This window comes from Marmota flaviventris, chromosome 1 (assembly GCF_047511675.1).
Source record: "Marmota flaviventris isolate mMarFla1 chromosome 1, mMarFla1.hap1, whole genome shotgun sequence".
Lineage (NCBI taxonomy): Eukaryota > Metazoa > Chordata > Mammalia > Rodentia > Sciuridae > Marmota > Marmota flaviventris.
Window position 1 is genome coordinate 90,354,713 of NC_092498.1, and position 21,206 is coordinate 90,375,918.

At 36.8% G+C, this 21,206-nt stretch overlaps 1 protein-coding gene across 6 annotated transcripts in view; it reads right to left on the minus strand.

The window, feature by feature from the left end:
- The window catches only part of Pde1c (phosphodiesterase 1C), a 503,259-nt gene that overhangs the window by 75,959 nt on the left and 406,094 nt on the right, over positions 1–21,206 (minus strand). For all 6 annotated transcript variants that reach the window (XM_071613983.1, XM_027939700.3, XM_071613981.1 and 3 more), the window contains 4 exons: positions 18,981–19,081; positions 16,146–16,274; positions 10,614–10,715; positions 9,937–10,057 (listed from right to left, as the gene is read on the minus strand). In XM_071613983.1, the coding sequence (XP_071470084.1) occupies positions 9,937–10,057; positions 10,614–10,715; positions 16,146–16,274; positions 18,981–19,081 (453 nt within the window). The remainder of the gene's footprint in view (positions 1–9,936; positions 10,058–10,613; positions 10,716–16,145; positions 16,275–18,980; positions 19,082–21,206) is intronic.

The following is a 21,206-nucleotide window of genomic DNA, read 5'->3' on the forward strand; positions in this document are numbered from 1 at the left end:
TTGAAGAACTATTATTGTTTCTCAATAGTCTCTATGATATTTAAGGTCTAGATTCGAGAAATATTTAGTAAATCTGTTCCATCAAATATACTCTGGCTTGATAAATATTACCAATGAATTGGTAATAAATAAAAGGTAATAGCAACCTGAAAGCAGATCTGGCTCAAAGACTGAATGTGCATTATTTTTAAGCCATGTTATCAAAGAGAAGGACACTAGCTCACACATACACACATACACACACACACACACACACACATTTAAATCCACTGAAAAAAACAGAAAAGGAGTGGGTGTCTGAAGAAGGTGAACAATGGCTCCTAGTGGGATATGAGGACATGCAAGGGTCTCAGGAACAGTCCTGAAGTGGCTCAGTTCTTTTGTACCCTTTTCCTATTCACACACCCAGGGGTGTCTTTGTTTCCTGGCTGAGGGATGCTGTGTCTCTCAAAAAACTTTAGTGGGAAAGTGGGAAAGCTTAGCTAAAACAATTAAAATTCTTTTCTTATTTCTACATAGCAGGAACACAAGTTGTTTTGCTGATACATTTTAATGGGACAGAATAAGAAGGTGAGGTGAGGAACATCCTCCACTTGACTTCTAAGAAGCAAGCATGGATTTGGATTTCATTATCCAAAACTTGCATGATATTAAGTAAGTTCTAATTCTGTGGACTTGCTCGTACCCACATCTATGTAGCACTTGCATCTTTTGCTTTTATTTGAGCTGTGTAGACTCAACCATGAAAAGCCTGTTTTAAAACAATGGTCGATGACTTCCCTTTGGAGGACACATTCACTTATGAACTCTTTAAAAATGTACTGAACCGTAAGTTATGTGGATGAATAAACTTCTACAGGGGAATCCATCTTGATTGATAACACAATATCCTATGACTTTGTAGTTACTGGCCCTTAGGGGATTATTCAACCGCTTTCCTTTTTACTGAAGAGGTCAAATTTCTCAGAAAGTCTCAGTTGTAATAAAAGATTTTTTTTAAAACTAATTCATTTGTTTTTTCTTCTAGGACTACTCAGAAAAATAATTATCATTTCTATGGTAGGGGTTAAGATAACTCCAACTGCTTAAGTCATGCAGTTGGTATGCAGAAGGAAGATATTGAATATTCGATGAATGAATGAAAAGACTAATTTGGTTAGAAACACTTAAATTCCTTTGTCACTGAGACATTTATGACAGGCAAAGTGGAGAGCAATTAGGCAGGTAGCTATTCACCAGACTCCTACCGCTCCTCTGTTTCCTGTTCACAAGACTGTCTACATTGTGCGGAATCTCTTCTGCTTATTGCTAGATAGTACAGCAAGAGGAGAGGGGATGTATTTCCACCATGGTTAGGGCCTGTAAAATCTCCTGTACCTATTTCTCCATATCTTCCCCCTTTTGCTGGCTTGATGTAGACAAGCACAATAGAAGTCCTTTAGATGATAGACTCTGCTTATCATAGAACCACCTGTCAATCAAGAGACACTTGTCCTGTAACATAAGTGGGTGACACACTTACATTTAGGTGTGCTGCATTACATTTGAAGGTTAGTTTGTTACTGAAACTATATGTAAGCAGCAAACTAGTAAAAAAGAAATAAGAGTCCTTGAATTGGAAGTTCACAGGGAACCTGGCATCTGCCAATGTGAGAACTTCGAAAACAGGTGATATCTCAAGTGAGTCTTTTCAGGTGGAGGGAAGAAAACATAGGTATTTGGGGACTGAACAAAAACATCAAGCTAAACAAAATACAGCAGTGTACCAGGCACAGTGATACACATTTGTAGTCCTAGTGCCTCGGAAGGCTGAGGCAGGAGGATCATGAGTTCAAAGCCAGCCTCAGCAACTTAGCAAGGCCCTGAGCAATTCACTAAACAGAATACAAAATAAGGCTAGGGATGTGGTTCAGTGGTTGAGTGCCCCTGAGTTCAACCCCTGGTATTAAAAACAAAACAACAACAACAACAACAAAAATGTGGCATATATACACAATGGAATTTTACTTAGCATTAAAAAAGAACAAAATCATGGCATTTACAGGTAAATGGATGGCCTTGGAGAAGATAATGCTAAGTGAAGTTAGCCAATCCCAAAAAAACAAACGCCTAGTGTTTTCTCTGATATAAGGGGGGTAACTCATAGTGGGGTAGGGAGGGAGAGCATGGGAGGTTTAGATTAATTCTAGATAGGAAGGAGGGGTGGGAGGGAAAGGGAGGGGCAGGGGATTAGCTAAGATGGTGGAATGTGAAGGATATCATTATACAAAGTACATGTATGAAGACTTGAATTGGGTGTCAACATACTTTATATACAAACAGAGATATGAAAAATTGTGGTATATATATATATATGTATTAAGAATTATAATGCAAAAAAATAACAAAGTACATGTATAAAGGCATAAATTGGCATGAACATACTTTATATACAGAGATATGAAAAATTGTGCTCTATATGTGTAATAAGAATTATGCATTCCACTTTTGTCGTGTATTAAAAAATAATAAAATCAATAAAAAAGAATAAAAAAAGTTTAAACTAGAGTTAGCATAAAACCCATCAATTCCACTCCTAGTTTATACCCCATGAGTATTAAAAACATATGTCCACACAAAAACTTGTATATGAATGTTCACAGTAGCATTGTTGATAATAGATAAAAAGTACAAATGTGCAAGTCATGTTACTTGATAAATGAATAACAAAATATGTAATATCTATATAATGAAATGTTATTCAGCCACAAAGGAATGAAATACTGATATATGTTCTGATATAGATGAACCTTGAAAACATGATGCATTACATAATAAAATCTAGAAAAGGCAAATTCACAGAGACAAAAAATTGATTAGTAGTTGCCAGAGACTAGGGGAAGGAGGAATGGGGAGTAACTACTAACAAGTACTTTTCTTTTTTACAGGGATGAAAACGTTCTAGAATTAGATCATGGTAATGATAATGATTGCATGACTTTGTGGATACGCTGAAAACCATTAAATGGCATCCTGGGAAAGGATGAATTTATGGTGTGTGAATTCTGATTTAATAAAATAAACTCAACAAGTTAGAGAAAAAGTTTAAATATAGTTAAAATTCCCACACTCTATTTTTCTCCCTATTCACAGAGACACCACTGTACTATATGAAAAGAAATGATTTCAGGTTCTCAATAAAAATGAATGTTAATGGCAACTAAAAAAAAAAAACAAGAACAATCACAACAAAACCAAAATGCAGCAATGTACACTCTCCATCCTCCTCGAGGAAGAGTGCACAAAGATTAGCTATGAGAAAAGTATTGTGCTTTTGGATTTAAGATAGTAAATTTTAGCCCTTTCTTCTAAGAAGTTATCACCTCCAAAATAAGGAGAATAAGAAACAGAAATACAAATAACATTAAAATCTGTAATCTAAATTAAAACTATGTATGGAAGGGTCATCAAACGCTGTGAATATCAAAGAGGGGTGCCGTGAGATACTGAGGCTGGTGGAGGGCAGAGGCTGAATTATGAGCAATCCTACCATAGCTTCCCTCTGATATCTTGGAAAACATAAAGGCACACACATACACCACACACACACACACACACACACACACACACACACACACACACCACTGCATAGGAATCACAAAATAAACCAAGGAAAATCCCAGGTTGCTTAGAGTACTACTGCTCTTGTTTCCTCCTGGTACAAATCTTCTGCAAATAGGTGGTACAAAAAGAATTCATTTCACTCAAATATAATAATAATAAAATGAAGAAGGAAAAAGAAGGTGGGGGAAAGGAGTGGGAGGAAGAAGAAAAGAAAAAGAAGGAAATGTAACAGAAAGATGAGTATGAGGACCCCAGGAAGGAGAAGATGGAGAAGAAGAGGAAAAGCAAGAGGGGAAAAAATTTTTAAAAGCCCCCTCAAAGTGGGAAGAGAAGGTATGGGAGTAGCTCATTGGCAAAGCACATGCTCAACATGCACACTGCCCTGAGTTCAATCCCTAGCAGTACAAAAGAAAAAAAAGTAAGATAAAGGGACAGAGGGAATAAAAGAAAAGGAGGAAGAGGAGGAGAAGGAGGAAGAGAAGAAGAGATAGACAGACTAACATCAGAAACAGAACAATGGTGCCACCAAGATCAAACATATCTTAATGAACATTGAGAAATACATGTTAATCACAAAAACAGGGTTTCAGGAGAACAAGAGTGAATAAAGTACAGGGAAGATAGATGTAGAGAAGAAAACCAGAATCATAGCATCCATGGAGGTCAGGAGTGAGAAAAGCAGACCAAACAAAGGGTTAAAAATATTAAGGAAAAAACAACCAACATGGAAGAGAAACAAGCAAGAAGCAACATATGAGCCACAGTTTGCCCCTAGAGAACAAGTGGACAAAGGAGACATTCAAAGATGTCATCCACCCAACTGGAACCTGCAGAGGAAAGAACATGCCATGTCCCCAGAAGAGCTGACAGGAAACAATCACTACCCAAGCACTCCCTAGAAAGCTCACTGGGCTCGTAGGAAAAGAATTCATCTCAGGTTGTATATATTTAAAATTTTCCATAATAAAAAATCTTTTTTTCTTTAAAACAAAAAATAATCTTTAGGAAACATATGCCAAAAGATAAATCACCTCAACACGGAAATATTGTCAGCCTGGCTTCAAACTCTTCATAGCAACATTTGGGTGTGGAAAACACTTGGGGGAGAGTAAAAAAAGACCTCATGGAAAGAAAGTTGGATCTAAAAACGTCACACCCAAGCAAATCGGACCCAAGTATCAACAGCAGCAGGGAAACTCACAAGCAAACAATGACGTGGCTTGAAGAAACTCCATTGTTTCTAGAAGGAACTTCTTGAGGAACCACCTTGGGCAAAGTGCCAACACTGAGTATCACCAAGACAAGAACTACCAGGGAATTATGCCTTTGTCAAGTTTGTTTTTTTCCACCTTTCTCAGTCACATTTTGGGGGGCTGTGCTTTTTGTACACCATATAGTCTACAAAAGGGAATGCTCACTTAAAATATTGGGACAATTTGAAAATAATATAACCAAAAAACAGCAACAAGGAATTAGTTACATTATGAAAGGAAAGGAAACAGGTATTGAAAGTATGAATCACTGCCTTGTCTTTTACAGACAGGGTAAAATATATCATTTATGTCTGATATATAAAGTAAAAGGGCTTTACTTAATAATCAAGGGACACAAGAAGTAAGCAAGATATTAAAGCCATCTAAAGTGGGTATTGGTACATGTATGAAGACACGAATTGGTGTGAATATACTTTGTATACAACCAGAGATATGAAAAATTGTGCTCCGTATGTGTAATAAGAACTGTAATGCATTCCACTGTCACATATAAATAAAACATTAATTTACCAGATTATATTGTTATGTTGTGTGCACGTGTAAATACATAACATCGAATCCCACTTTTATGTGTATGCACCAATAAAAATTTTAAAAATATATAAAAAAATAAAGTGGGTATTGCGGAAGGGGTAAGGGAGGTCAACATTTACTAATTTTTATAATGGAGACAATAAATACTATCTGAATAAATAGAGAATTTAGTTTTCATTAGCAAGTTAACCACTAGAAGAACTAAAACATAAAATTTTGAGATAATCAGAAAAACCAAATATATAACAAAGTAGGTGGCCCAGAAAATATAATGAACTATTTTTGAAAAACATATAAAAACAGAAAACATAATATAAAATATGAGAGTAATTAATATCAAACATTCCTATCATTTCAATAGATGATAATGTGGCTACCTTCAATTATACAACAGAAAACATCTGATTGACTTATTTAAGAAATTCAGTTGTATAAAGTATTTAATACACATCTAAATCAAAATATAAAGGCTAAAAGTAAAAAAGATGTGCAAAGACAAGATCAGATTCTTCATGTGAGTTAAATTTGAATTCTAAGAAGAGCACTAGATGAGACAAAGAAGTGGGCTTTATACTGATGCAGGGTACAATAAACTATGAGGGTCTAACAGTTACAAACATCCCAAAACTAAATGGTACAGAATCAACATGTAGCCAGGCAGGGTGGCACATGCCTTTTATCCCAGCAGCTCAGGAGGCTGAGGCAGGAGGATCGAGAGTTCAAAGCCAGCCTCAGCAAAAGTGAGGTGCTAAGCAACACAGTGAGACCCTGTCTCTAAATTAAATAAATAAATAAATAAATGGACTGGGGATGTGGCTCAGTGGTCAAGTGTCCCTGAGTTCACTTTCTTGTACTCCTCCCCCCCAAAAATAAAATTTTGTGAAGCAAAAATTACAGAGCATATAGAAAATAATCGAAACACCTGTCAGCCCATGATAGCTCAAATTTTTAAAAATGATATATAAAATACCAAAATATCATAATTAAGAAGGTGGATGGATGTACCTGGTTTTCCTTTAACATTACCCTGAAAATAGGAAATAAATCTACCTCTGATGATCCATGAACACTTGCAAAGAACACTTGCAAAAGTTGACTATGTAGCAGTTGATGTACAAATTTCAAAATAAGATCCAAACAATGGAAAAATTCTTTCATCAAAATTCAATAAACAAAAATTAATTACAAAGTTCTTAAACAAAGAAACATACCACTGAAAAATTATAAACAATGAAACAAAACTTTATCTGAAGCAACTGCTGGCTAGAAGAGATCAAAACCAAAATTACAGAATATTTAGTAAAGAATAATAATGAACATGCTGCATATCAAGACCTATGAAATTCCTGATAATAGAAAAAAAGAAAAACTCCTAGTTTCATGTTTTCTAAACAAGCAGTAATGAAAGTAAATGAATTGAGCATCCAATTCAGAATTAGAAAAAGAACAAAACAGATTCAAGCAGAAGGAATGAATTAATAAAAATGAAACAGTGATTACAGCAGTATTAAATAAAAAGGAAACAATAAAGCAATTATGTAATTTTGTAGAGAAAGAAGGGGGAAAACATAATAAGTGAACTAATCAAATAGGGTAACAATCACAGACACAGAAGAAATTAAGAATTGAAAGAGAGGTTTGTTAAATATAAAAATATACAGCAATACAAAGGAAATGAACCTCAAGCTTTTACAACAAGATGTATTTGCCAAGGAGGTAAACATACTTTTTTAAAAGTCAATATTTCATTGAAAAGCATCCTGAAGCGATGGCTTGGATTGCATAAATTATGGATATAAAACTGAAGATGTAATGCCCTCTTTAGTAAAGTATGGAAGGTCTGGTCCATGTGCACTGAGGCTATGCCCTTATTTTGAAATATAACCCGACTTTCCAAATGCAATTTTAAAAAAGACTCTACAGTCCCATTGAGATTTCCCATTTGAACTGTCCAATTTAAAATCTATTGTTAAGAGCTGAGGCAACATTTCTCCTACTGGGTTACTTGCTATGGCTTATGACATCTGAATTAAAATATTAAGTCAATAAAAATAATTTACTGACTTATAATTACTAAACATAGTTCCAACCCAGTGAGCTAACATTAGATTCCCAACAGGCAAAAGAGTTCAATATGGTTAGTTTTGCATTGCCTCTAACATATTTTTATTCAACTTGAGTTTATGTGTATATGTATGCAAACAAGGTTTCCTTTATAGGAAGAAAATGTTCACATATTTAAGTCATTCACTCATAATTGAAAAGAGGAAATCACTTCGATCCATCAAACTTAAATGATTAGCTATGTTCTACCCTTTGGTCAAGGACTGAATGGGAGTTTTATTACAAAAGTCATATGGAAGTAAGCATATGGCCATGGGAGTGGGTATTTGGAGAAAGTTCTGTCACTGCTATTAGAAAAAATAGCCCCTGGGAGAAAATGGCTCAAAATAAGCCTTAAATGAAGGATGAATTTGCTGTCCTGCTTTTATACACAAGTGGGCCACACCTGGAAAGTTCTAGCTCCCCTCTCTGCATACTCACTTTGAGAATTCCCTTTGAGAACTACCCTGGGAGACCAGGCATTGACTTTGCAATGGGTAATGACCCTATTCAGAAGAAGGCACTTGCTGGTGTATCCATATAACAGCTTGTGGGTTCACATGAGTGTGCACATGTGGACAAGCCCCCAGGGACAGAGTGAAAGAAACTGAGTGCTTAAGGTTGGAAGGCTCTTAGAAAACTGGTCCAAATTTACCCAGAACCCCTTATCCTCCTCAACAAACAATTGCAAGACCATAAGGAATTAGAGGGGTGACTTGATTATTCCCAGGCCTCAAATTCATTGGAATAAAAACTCCAATAAAGGGTTTTCTAATGCCGGGTGCTGTGGTGTACACCTGTAATCCCAGTGACTCAGAAGGATTCAAAGCCAGCCTCAGCAATTTAGTGAGGCCCTAAAGCAACTTAGCAAGACCATGTCTCAAAATAAAATATAAAAAAGGGCTGGGTATGTAGCTCAATGGTTAAGCACTTCCGGGTTCAATCTACTGTACAAAAAAATAAAAGGCTTTCTAACTTGTATATGCTGTTGATGCTAGTCCCACTTCATCACCAGAGTGTACAGCTTCAGAAGGAACAAAATACACAGAGATGCATTCTACAATTTCTCCCCTCAAATGAGAATCATAAGATTATGAAATATCACAAGAGTAATTTGCTCCAAAAACCTTTTGTAATCAGTGTGCTACGGTTTGGATGTGTTCCCCCCAAAATTTTCATATGTTTAAAACTTAATCCCTAAAGTCACATGTTACTTTATTTGAAAATGAAGACTTGGGAGGTAATTAGGATTAGATAAAGTTATCAGGGTGGTCCCCCCCCATACAGTATTAGTGGCATACAGTATTAGTGGCTTTGTAAGAAGAGAAAGACCTGAGCTCACAGGTTTGTTCCGTGGTGCCTTCCATCATGTTATGATGAAGCAGGAAGGCTCTGACCAGATGCACACCATGGTCTTGAACTTGCAACTTTCAGAACCAAATTCTAAATAAATATCTGTTCATTATAAATTAACCAGTCTTAGGCCTTTGTTATTGTCACAGAAAATGGACTAAGACATAGCTAAAGAGCCTATCCCTTATCAGTTTTAAGGGACAAAGGTAAGTAAGACTGGTGCTAATAAGCAGTATTTTATGGAATTTTAGATACCTCCAAATCCATGTCCTATTCTTCCCTTCTTCAATTAAGAAGAATTAATTGAATTAACCTTATTAACTTGAATTAACTGTAACTTAAGTCAACCATTGACATGTTACATTTTCAACCCCAGGCCTTAATATCTTCCGCAGATGTCTGAACACAATTCTTTTGGAGACCAGGTTAGGTATACATGCCTGAGACTGAAAAGACTTTGGTCTTGGTAATGTGCATGATTTTCCTTCCTATTTCTCTGTTCTAAATATGTATTTTAAAATTTGTTTGAAAGCAATGTATACTCATTAAAGACTCTGTCTATTCTTGTAGACAACACAACTCTGGATCTTAAGATGTGGTTAAGTTTAAATATAATTGGAAAAATAGTGTCTAATGATTTTCTGACCCTGATTTACCACACTTTTGTTTTGGAATTTAATACCCTGGGTGTTTCCACCCCACCAATTGTAACATAGACATGAGTTAAAGATTAACAACTTAATCCCATAGGTCAATGCCAAAATAAGTACCATTTTTTCAATTCATTAGAAAATAAAGAGGAGGGGTCCTCAAATGACATAGAAAATGCTTTTTCTTCTAAACAGAAATGTATAAGATAGAGATACATTTTATAATGTCCTGAGAATCAGAATTTGGCTAAGATTCAAACATGATATATCCAGGAAGGAGGGATCAAAGCTGTGAAACCCACCACTCCACCTGAAGAAAATAACTAATGTCAAGAGTCCTAATCATAGTGGCCCCAAACATGAATTTCCTAAAATACCCGGGGATGACAGCCCTGATGACCAGCACAGCAACAAGGTACCTGTCTGAAGAACTCCTCCAGCAGTGACATGGTCCAGCGGTGGTGCAGGTCCCAGGCTTTTGCAGGATGGCTAATGTCTGCCGTGTGCAGCATCAGGGATAAGGCTTTGGGCTTCTCGATTCTGAAAAGCAAAGTGGCCACACTCAACGACCACACATCTATCCTCAGAAGGATTTTAAAAATCACTGAGGGTTTAAATCCCTTCCATTCCCCCATCTCAAATGCAAACTCAGCTAAATGAAGGAAAGGGGCATTATCTCGCCCAGTGAGAGGGTACACATCACCTTGGTCTCCCTGTTTATTGAACTGGATGCTTCTGACTCAATCCCATTCATGGAATGGCTGTATCATTCAAGAAGACAAGGATCCAAGAATCACAGGCTTTTACTTCCTGTCTTTGCCTTAAGTGGATCTTTGATCATTTAATTGTTCACAAGGGACTATTTTAAATTCTAAGGGGCAAACGGTTACTGGCCCTATGGTTTGTTTCAACTCTGATGAGAATATGCCTAATTGTGAGATATGTATAATTTTCATGCACCCTCCTCCAAACACCCCACTTTATGAGAGCACCCAAAACAAGGTTATGTAAAGGAAATGTGCTTTTACAGTACAACAGGGACAAGGAAGTCCCAGTTCAAACACCTGGGAAAACACTATGTCACCAGCCCACTTACGCTTCTGGCTGCTGCAGAGCTGTTTTCATTGCTTTGATTTGCTGGAAATGGCAAGACATATCCGTGGCCATCACCATCTCAATGACCAAGGTTCGAAACTCCCTTTCAGGGGCACCCATAGAGAAAAAAGGATAGAAGTAAAAAAAAAAAAAAAAAAGTGGAAAAGAAAAATTAGTTTATTTTTTGGCACTTATAATCAAAATCAATTAATCATTTCTGACATTTCTAATCTAATTAGATTCTTTTCAGTGGGTTTTTATGAGGAATAAATGAAGGTTAAAGATTAAGGAAATCATTTATTAGGAATATGATTCATGAAATACACACATCATTTGGAAAAGTAACTCACAGGAAAAACCCAATGAAGCTGAAAATTATATTAAAGTGCTCATTTCTCAACTCAATTCAAAGTTTTGAGGATGAATTAACTTGAAAATGATTCTAGGAGCTAGACTGATAATCCATATTATATTTCAGGTAAAGGGATTCTACCTTTTATTTATTTTAATAGACTTTAGTTTTTAGAGTAGTTTCAGGTTCACAGATAAATTGAGCAGCTAGGATAGATACCTTCTCTTCCCTGCACAGTTTCCCTTAGTATTAACATCTTTCATTAATGTGGTGCATTTATTACAACTGAGAACCAATATTGACATATTACCTAAAGTACATACACAAGGGTTCACTCACCACATTGCCCAGTTCTACAGTTTTCAACATATACATAAGGTTATGTGTTCATCATTACAATATCATACAGAATAATTTCAGCATTCTAAATTTTCCCATGCTCCCCCTAGTTCCTCCTTCTTCTTTCCTCTGAACCCCAGTAAAATACTCATCATTTTACTGTCTCTAACAACTTCCTTGAGTTATAATTTACATAGAATAAACTTCTTCTGTATAAATTGCATAACTCAGTGAGCACTAACCGTTTACTATGCATAACACACACACACACACACACTAAAATGTACTCTTTTGTTTTGGGCTTCCTTTCCTCAGAACAATAGTTTGCCATTCACCCATGCAGTGGTTCATCAACAGTTCCTTTCCATTTATTGCTGAGTGGATATTTCAGGTTATTCCACAAATGAGAAGTTCTATTTCCCAATGGATGGGCAATTTGGGTAATTAGATTTTTGTTGAGGGCTATTGGAAATAAGGATGGTACAAGTATTCACAGACAAGTTTTGGTGTGAACATATGTTTTCATTTCTTTGGGGCCAGTACCTAGAAATAGAATGGTTGGTGTTTTAGGTAGCCATTTTTTCCTGTTATGAGAAACTGCCAAACATTTTTCAAAATAGTTGTATCACTTTACATATTGACCACTAGTGAAAAAAGGTTCCAGCTTTTCTTTGACTACTTCTGTCAGTCTCTAATTTCCATTATTCTGATGGATGTGTACTTGTGTCTCAGTTCAAAGATAGGCAGGAAGGATTCTATTTTACTCAAGGGAGGGTCAGCCTTGTTATCTTTTCTAGCCCTCAGCTACTTGAATGAGGTCCACCCATATTAGGAAGGGCAATCTGAGTCTACTCTTTCGCACATTAATCTCATTTAAAAACACACACACAGAAACATCCCAAATCATGTTTGATCAAGTATCCAGCACACAGTAGTCCAGTGATATTGACATAAAATTAATCATCACACACTGATGCATTATCATTATATATATATATATATATATATATATATATATATAATTATATTAATTTTGTTATTGTTTAATAAAGATTGTTGTTGCCTATGTTTACAAGATATATTGGTCTTTAATATTAAAGTAATGATGTTTTGGGCAGGGTATGGGTATGGTGTCAAAATTAAGCCTCATAAAACACAAGGAGAATATTTTTCCCTTCTTTGTTTTCTAAGTAAATTGGTTGATGTCATGATATGTGGAATGTCCACCCAAAAGCCCATTACTGAACCCATGGTCCCCAATTCAGTAAGGTTCAGTAGTGGGGCTTTAGGTCAATGGTTGAATCATGAGGGCTATGATCTCATGGTAGTTCATTTGATGGATTCATCCATAGAGAGCTGAATGGACTATAGGGAGGTGGGACCATAGTTGGAGGAATTAGGTCAGTGGGTATGTGCCCTGGAAGGGTTTATCTTCTATTCAACCTCATCCTTTCCCCACCCTCCCTCCCTCTCTCTCTCTCTCTCTCTCTCTGCTTCCCCACTACTATGAGCTGAGCAGCTTCCCTCCACCATGCCCTCCACCATGATGTTCTGCCTCATCTCATGAGCCCAGGAAAACTTTTTCTCCTCTAAGTTTAAGTTGGGTAGTTTGGTCACAGTGACAAAACATAAAGCTGACAAGTTGCGGTTATTTCTTCTTTGTGTATTTAATGGAATTGCCAGTGAAACTATCCAAGGATGATATTTCTTTGTGGGAAGGGTTTTTTTTTAATGACAAATTCAATTATCTTAAGAGATATAGGAATATTCAGATTTTATGTTTCTTCTTTTTAATGGAATTTGTCTATTTCATCAAGGTTATCAAAGTTATTGAGATAAAACTGTAATATTTACTTATGTATTTGGTGTCTATAGAATCTGATGGGTAATGTGTGTTCTCTCTCTTTGGTATTGTTCAGTATGATCAGAGACATCAATTTTTTTTTTTTTGCTCTTTTCAAAGTATTAGCATTTAACTTTAATTTTTGCCTTTATTTGTTTTCTGTTTTTCTTATTTCTTCACTTATCATTGCTAATTCCCTTTCTTCTATCTACTTTGCATTTACTTTTCTTTTTCTATTTCCTTGAAGTCATTTTGATCAGCTCTTTCTCCTTTCCTAAAATGAGCATTTAAAGCTATAAATTTCCTCTAAGCACTGCCTTAATGGGATTCCACAAATTTTTAATATGCTGCCATTTTCATTCTCATTAAATTTGAAATATTTTCTAATTTTCCCTGTGATTACTTTTTGGACCCATGAATTATTTAGAAGTGTATTGTTTAATTTTCAACTATGTGAGATTTTCCCAGATACTTTTAATGATTTCTAATTTACATCCATGGTGACCAAAGATTATAGAAATACATGTTTCTCTTGTCTCTCCTACTAATTTTTATATTTTATATTTTGGAGATCTGTAGTTATGTGATATTTATTATGATTGATACGTTATTCATGATGAATTAACTCTTTCATTGTCAGAAAAATTTCTCTTTCCTTGGCAATACTCCTTTTCTTGCAATTCATTTTACCTGATATTAATATCACCACTCTATCTTCTTATACTTACTGTTGGTATATTTATATCATTGCTATCATCTTATTTGTATCTTTATATCTGAAGCATATCTCTTATAGATGGAATGTAGTTGTGTTTGTGTGTGTGTGTGTGTGTGTGTGTGTGTGTGTGTATGATATCAAGGTGTTATCTTCACTTGAGATTTCCTACAAAGTTACAAAAAGAGCAAATTTACCTTGTCTTGTCACATTCTCCAAATTTTGACATCCATTCAAAAGTTGCCTGATTTTGTTCTCCCTAAATCCCTCAAGTCATAGAGTCATATAAAAACTTTTTTTTTTCAGGGTTTCTAGCTACTATTTGCATGCATATCAGTTCATTAACAGCTTATTTTGCCTGCCAAAAGTAGAATTCCATGTTATTCCAATTTGAAATGAAATAAATATCTGGTAATACATTTGCTTGTAAAGGTTCTAAAAAGTCTGATAGAACCTACCAACTATTAAAATTTCTTTCTGAGAAAGACATAGAATGCTAAAATATGTTGTCTTTGGGTTAATGTGATTAGCTGAGAGCTCTAATTATTAAATTAGTATTTCATTTATGAGATAATACCACACTGTATCTAAAAACTAATAAACTATGATAAAATAACAAAATAACATTTTAAGCTGTCCTTAAATGAAGATAGAATACTTAATCATGTAATTTAAAGTCATAAGCTATAATTTTTGTTTTATGTAAATCCCAAGAAACAGGTGTAGAAACAAAACATGGTGCAACAGTTTATAACTATCAGAAGTTCCCACCAGTAACTGAGACATTCCATGATTTCAGTCCTTCCTTGAGATAATACTTAAATTCACTCTATGAGACAACATAGCATTGAATAAGAAAACACAGGTATGGAAGGCGAGCACATAAATAGATTTCAATCAACTGTATTTTCAAGAGACTAGTTTGTTCATGTTTTACACTAATTCTACCTATGTATTCACATGATTTTATAACTTGCTTTGTTTAGACTAAATACTCAGGTTATTCACAACTGGTACTTCACAAATATCCACCAATAAGAATGCAGAGATAAGCAAGGATGATTGGGTTGGTGTGCAGCAATGTGCCTGGTGTGAACTGATGCATTCTGGTTTATGCTGGATGAAGCAGTGTCTACACCAGACTCACTGAATGAGTGAATGAAGCTCATAGTTACAGTAGAATGGAAACACAAATAATGCAGCTAAATTTTGGAGAACTATAGCTAAAGAGAGGTAGAAAATCCAAAACAAAAATAAAGATGAAAAAAGTGACATAGCTATGTTTTAAAAGTATGTTAGAGGCAATAATGCAAATTGTGCAAGCTTTGGGGCAATTTGTTAGATTGTCACTTGGCCAGGAATATCTACTACCTAAACAAGCCCTCATGCAATACTTTAAAACTCCGATGCCTCTAAATCTGTGCGAAGCTGTTCTCTGTCACAGTGAACCTTGAAAGGATGGAGAAGTTTTGTCTCTAAGTTTAAAAATGCCTTGATCCATATTTATAGCTACAATGAGTTGTGGGTTTGTTATATATCTGCCACAACGTGTGCAAAGCCTTTTAAATGGATGATATCATTTATTATAATCCTAACCACATTGTAGAGTAAATGTTATTATCTATTTTCTGGAAGAGATTAACTTCCTCAATGTCAGACATGTATTATGTGATTCAATCCATATTCAAACCCAGGAGTGCCTAAATCCAAAATCACACACTGTCATTTAGGAGACAGAAATAAGTACTCAGGATTTTTGTAAGTGTAAAATAATTTCCTTAGAAAATTTTAGAAGATCGCTAAGAGTCCAAATCAAATACATAAGGTGTTTTTCACAAACATTAACTGATAAAGTTCAGATTTAAGAAGCTTAGCTAAAAAGCAACACAAGTTTTCTAAGTTAACAAACAAGAAATCTTTGCAAAATACCCTCAACTGGATACTGTTGGAAGAGGATTTTCCAGTTTTCCTCCTCAAGAAGTTTTAGCTCAACACTGAATTATTTGACCCCAAATCCTTCCATTTTCCAACCCATTATTAGAAACACATTGTAAAGATGGAAAAAGCAAACAGATGGGATCGAAGCATCATGGTCTATAGCCTCTATTTACAAACACTTTTGACAAGAAAAAAACAATTAGACAAAAGAGAGATGTACCTGCAAACAGAAGTGAGAGCTACAACAATTAAATTGAAATGGGATGCCCTTTCTTCAAGAGCAGTGCATTTCATCTGTCTGCACAGTTCCTTCTCTGGCTCCAGATCTCTCACATCTCATCCTTACCTCCAGTCATCCTTTGAGAGGTTGATCAAGATATTCATCTCCTCATCCTCTTGCAGAAGGCGATAGGCTGCACTCAAATGGTGATTTTCCAATACAGATCTGTCGTTGTATAGAATCGCTGGATCAGACCTGCACAGAGCCACACAGGACTGTTCAGGACATTCCCCCGGAATCCTTGCAGGGAACACCCACGGGATGGAGTACACATGCACTTCTTCCTAGGTTTAGGAACCATCTCCACCCTCATGCTATCTGCATAAATCAGAACCTCAAAGGAACACTATAAATTATCAACAGATGCATGTAGGCTCCTTCACTATCAATATTTGTGTTTGAATTCTGTGTCATCCAGCTCATGAATTCTCTAGAAGCTATATAACAGATCTCAATGACCTGAAGTAGTGGCAAAGGTGGTTTTTTAAAGTGTGGATTATGTCAAACTTTCTTATATTTTCTGGAATAACTTTTAAGTTAAAATTTTTATTTAATTCAATGAATGTACTAACTTATTCATTTTAGTTGTGAGTCTCTGAACACATATCCCCTGCTGGGTATGGTCTATAAGTTACCTCTTCATCTTAAAAATTTTTTCATGCAAAAGCCACATGTGGATAATTGAGAGTAGAGAATAGAGCTGGGCATGGTGACCCATGCCTGTAATCCCAGTGACACTGGAGTTTGCAGGAGAATTGCAAATTCAAGGCTAGCCTCGGGAACCTAGTGGAGCCCTAAGCAACTTAAAATAAAATAAAAAGTAGGACAATAAGCAATTTAGTGGCAAAGTGTCCCTAGGTTCAATCTCCAGTAGGAAGGAAGGAAGGAAGGAAGGAAGGAAGGAAGGAAGGAAGGGAGGGAGGGAGGGAGGGAGGGAGGGAGGAAAGAAAAACCAAAATTATATAACAGCTGTCATTTTCTCTAAGACCATTTTATAACTGAATGTCACCAAACTGAGCTGTATATTATTTTAATTGAATTTATCTATTTTAATTAAATGAAGGCTTGGATTTTTAAAGCTCACTCATTTCTCAACAAGAAAGCTGAGCGCAGAGTTGTAAGGTGGCTTCTGAGGGTCCCATGGTGGCTGAGTGTCAGGGCTGGGACGGAGGTGAGGACTTCTGACAGAAGGGCCAGTGCTCCCAAGATAGCTTTCACCTGCCACTGGCCAAACTTTGGGATGTCGCTAACATACCTCAGAAGTGTTAGGCTTAACATGTTGTCCATCAAGGGACAAACTAAGTCACAGACTTAGTTTTCTGCAGAAGGATCACATAGACTCAGACACACTGAATAAAGCTCTGTCCAAGAAGACCAGTGTTTGAATTTCATTTTAAATGGAGCCTAATGGGACCCACTGGAATTTTCCAAAGGAGATAATACAAAACACGCAAATGCCTTGGTGAAAGATGGCCTCTTTCATCTGCTGAGTAAGTTAGGTACCAATGGGTGTGTATTTCATGGCAGGAAGCTACTTTTCACCTCCTGTAATGAAGCTGCTTTCTTGAGTTGTGACCTTTAGTTTTGGTCTCCAGGCAAAATCCACAGTCACTCCAACCACCCCCCCACCCTTCCTGCAGCAGGTGCTCTTCATTGCAGTCTCTGTCCTCAGAGCAAAGATTCCACCCACAGACCCACATTGAGCAGAGCTACTCTGTGGAGTTCCCTCCATCTAAGTACCTTGGAAAAGAACTACAAAGGGCTGCTTCCCTGTGGCTGAGATCACCATGCAGGAAGGCAGGAGCAGGAACTAAAGCAAAGAGCTTCCGCCCTCCTGTCTACTCCCTCTGTGCTAGAATGCCCCTCCTAACAGACCAGATGATGTTGTCATTTGTATGTGCGCCTCATAATGTAGCATTGAGTTCATTAAATACATGTAGATTGATTCAATGAACACAAACCTATCTGGAGTACACACCTGCTCTTTCAAGTGAAATCAGCAAGTATTTATTTAGTATTCAACTATCCAACCCCTGCCCCCATGATTTTTCTCTTTGTCTTACCACCTTTCCCCAAATCCAAGCTTTCTTTGGTTCTAATACCAAAGCCCAATTAACCCTACTGTCAGATTCTGTTCAATTCCACATCACACTGTCCTCCAGAAAAGGCAAGGTTTTAGATTTACACAGAGGAGGAAAGGAATGGATAGATCCACAGCTTGGGAAGAAAGCATAACAAAATCAAAATCCTTCATACTGAAATCAATCATTGATGTCTATTAAAGATCAGGAGGTTTAGAATAGGCCACTTGGACCCACAGGTACTATTCTCAGTGGAGGTTCGTGTTTACCTGTGCTGTTCATCAGGAAGGATGCACAGGTTGCTCATGGTGAAGGTGGCCGGCATGAGACAACCCAGCTTCCCAAGCCCTGTGCCAAAGAACAGTGCAGGCACTGAACAGAAATTAAATCAGAGAAAATGAGCAGGGCAACTCACCAGAACCCCAGAGATCAGAGGTCAAGAAGGCTCAATTACTGTTGATGTCAACAGAAAGTCCAATCATCACCTGTCTCTGATTTAGTTTGCATGGCTTCTGGGCCTCTGTGCTAATACCCCACTACCTATCAGAAATAGGTAGAGTAGGCCTAGGACATTTTAAATAAAGAACGATTAAAATAGAGAATGTTTCCTTGCTAGATCTGAATCAAATACAAGAATTAAGAGCAGAAGGCTTCTTACACCCTGACGCTGATCAGGCCAATTTTTTGTGTATATGTTCTTTTTTTTCAGAAACTCAAAATAGAGTAACCATGTAAAAGACAGGTGACAAATACCTCTCTGACTTCTAAAACTCTACCCCTGCCCGATCCCGCCTCTTCTCCAACATGTCAGCATCCTCACCGAGTCTGGATATGGAAATTGTTGGTAGTTCCGGTGTGTTCATAGTCGTGGATGGCAGCTGAGAAGATTATAGCAAAGATCTCCAGCTCCGTCAGCCAGTTCTGAAAGGGAGATTACAGAGCAATCAGATAATCTGTCTCATTCTCAGAGAAAGTCTTCAGCACGCTGACGACAGGCCACACGGCCGCCTTCCCACCCACAGCTGTAAGTTCCTGCCAAGCACGAGCTTTCTGACATGCAGAAGTGAGGGTGTTTTGTTCCCCCCTGTGAAGAGACGGCAGGACTTGTGACTTAAAAAGAGCAGGCACAGTTGAAAGAACTGGTACTTTTCTCTTTTTTTCAAGAAAGCTGAAAAACAGTGAACACAAAATCTTTAAAAGCCCTCATCATCACATTCTCCAACAATTTCCAAATAATGTAACTAGGTTTCTCTGTCTCTCTTACACACACTCACACACACACACACACACACACACACACACAAGGTTTCAACAGAACATCAAGCGCTAAGAGGAATAGAAAACCTAGTGTCTGATCAATGGGTGAATATCCACCACAAGGTGGGTAAAGACAAATGGAGAAATAACACCTGACTTTCTGCCCTGTGTATGCTATCACCATCCACACTGTCCAGGTTGGTGTAATTCAATGGTTTGCCAAATGTGTTCCTTGGACCAGCAGCAGCAGCATCACCTGAAGCTTGTTAGAAATGCAAGCAAATTCTTTGGCTCCACCCAACCCCATGTGGGGATGTGGCTCAGTGGTTAAGCACCCCTGCTTGAATCCCAGGTAGTAGACAGAAATCAGTGAGATGGCCCAGAAACTCTAAGTTGTCACAGTCATCTCTGTGTTAGTAAACCATCCAGATAATTCTGATACACACCAAAGTATGAGAACCACTGCTTGTGGAAGTTCCTTAACTGATTTCCATCTGGTGGTCTCTGTGGGTTCAGGGATGGTTGCCATCCTCTCTGCAACCCTTACTACCCAACGCCCACACAGCAGAACCTTCATGACTCACAGGCGCCCCCTTTGGGACCCTCTGCTCACTTTCATTGCTGGTTGAATTGATGCTCACAGAATTCAGTATGGTTATTCTCAGCCCCACTCTGACACTTTGTACTCATTATTTCAATTATGTAATTAAATGTGACATAAACCAAGAGAATATGAACACAAAATAATTAAGTTGTTATTTCTATAAGAACTCAAATTCAATGCTTTGGAAAGTTGCTAAAAGAACTGCTTTCAAAATACATGACAACTGTGAAACCATAGAAAACAAGTATAAAAATTTAAGGAGACTGTACATTCAGTTTGTTTCATGAGTCTCTTTAAGCTCCCATTTCACTTGAAGGACATGAAGCTAGAAATCTTAGATATGGGCAGGATTGCTCTCAGATGACAACAGACACTGCAATTAGCAGAAATCAGAAAAGAGCTTATGGTCTAAATTAAAGATAAGTGCATAAAATATATTTATGATTAAAGGTCATACAAAATGACTTAAAATGAATTCTTTTTTTGTGATATCCTATTTTAACTATTTCTTTCATTTAACTATTGATTTTCTTCTTTGTCTAAGAAAATTCCTGAGATTCACTTTCTTATTTGAGGATGGGTAAGTGAAAAATAAATAAACCAATGGCATACAACTATAAAAAAAAAAAAACTTCAGAATAAGACGAAGAATAAGCATAAAGATAACTCAAAGAAAAAAAACTACACTTTTTTGGTGAGGATGTGGGGAAAAAGGTACACTCATACACTGCTTACAGGATTGCAAATTGGTGCAGCCAATATGGAAAGCAGTATGGAAATTTCTTGGAAAATTGGGAATGAAGCACCATTTGACCCAGCTGTCCATCTCCTTGGTCTATACCCAAAGGACTTAAAAACAGCATACTACAGGGATACATCAATGTTTATAGCAGCACAATTCACAATAGCTAAACTGTGAAACCAACTTAGATGCCCTTAATAGATGAATGGATTAAAAAAATGTGGCATATTTACACAATGGAATATTACTCAGCAATAAAAGAGAATAAAATCATGGCATTCATAGGTAAATGGATGGAGTTGGAGAATATCATGCTAAGTAAAGTTAGCTAATCCCCCAAAATCCAAATGGAGAATGTTTTCTCTGATATAAAAATGCTGATTCATAATGAGCACGGGGTGGGGGGCAAGCATGGGAGGAATGGAGGATCTTTAGATGAACTT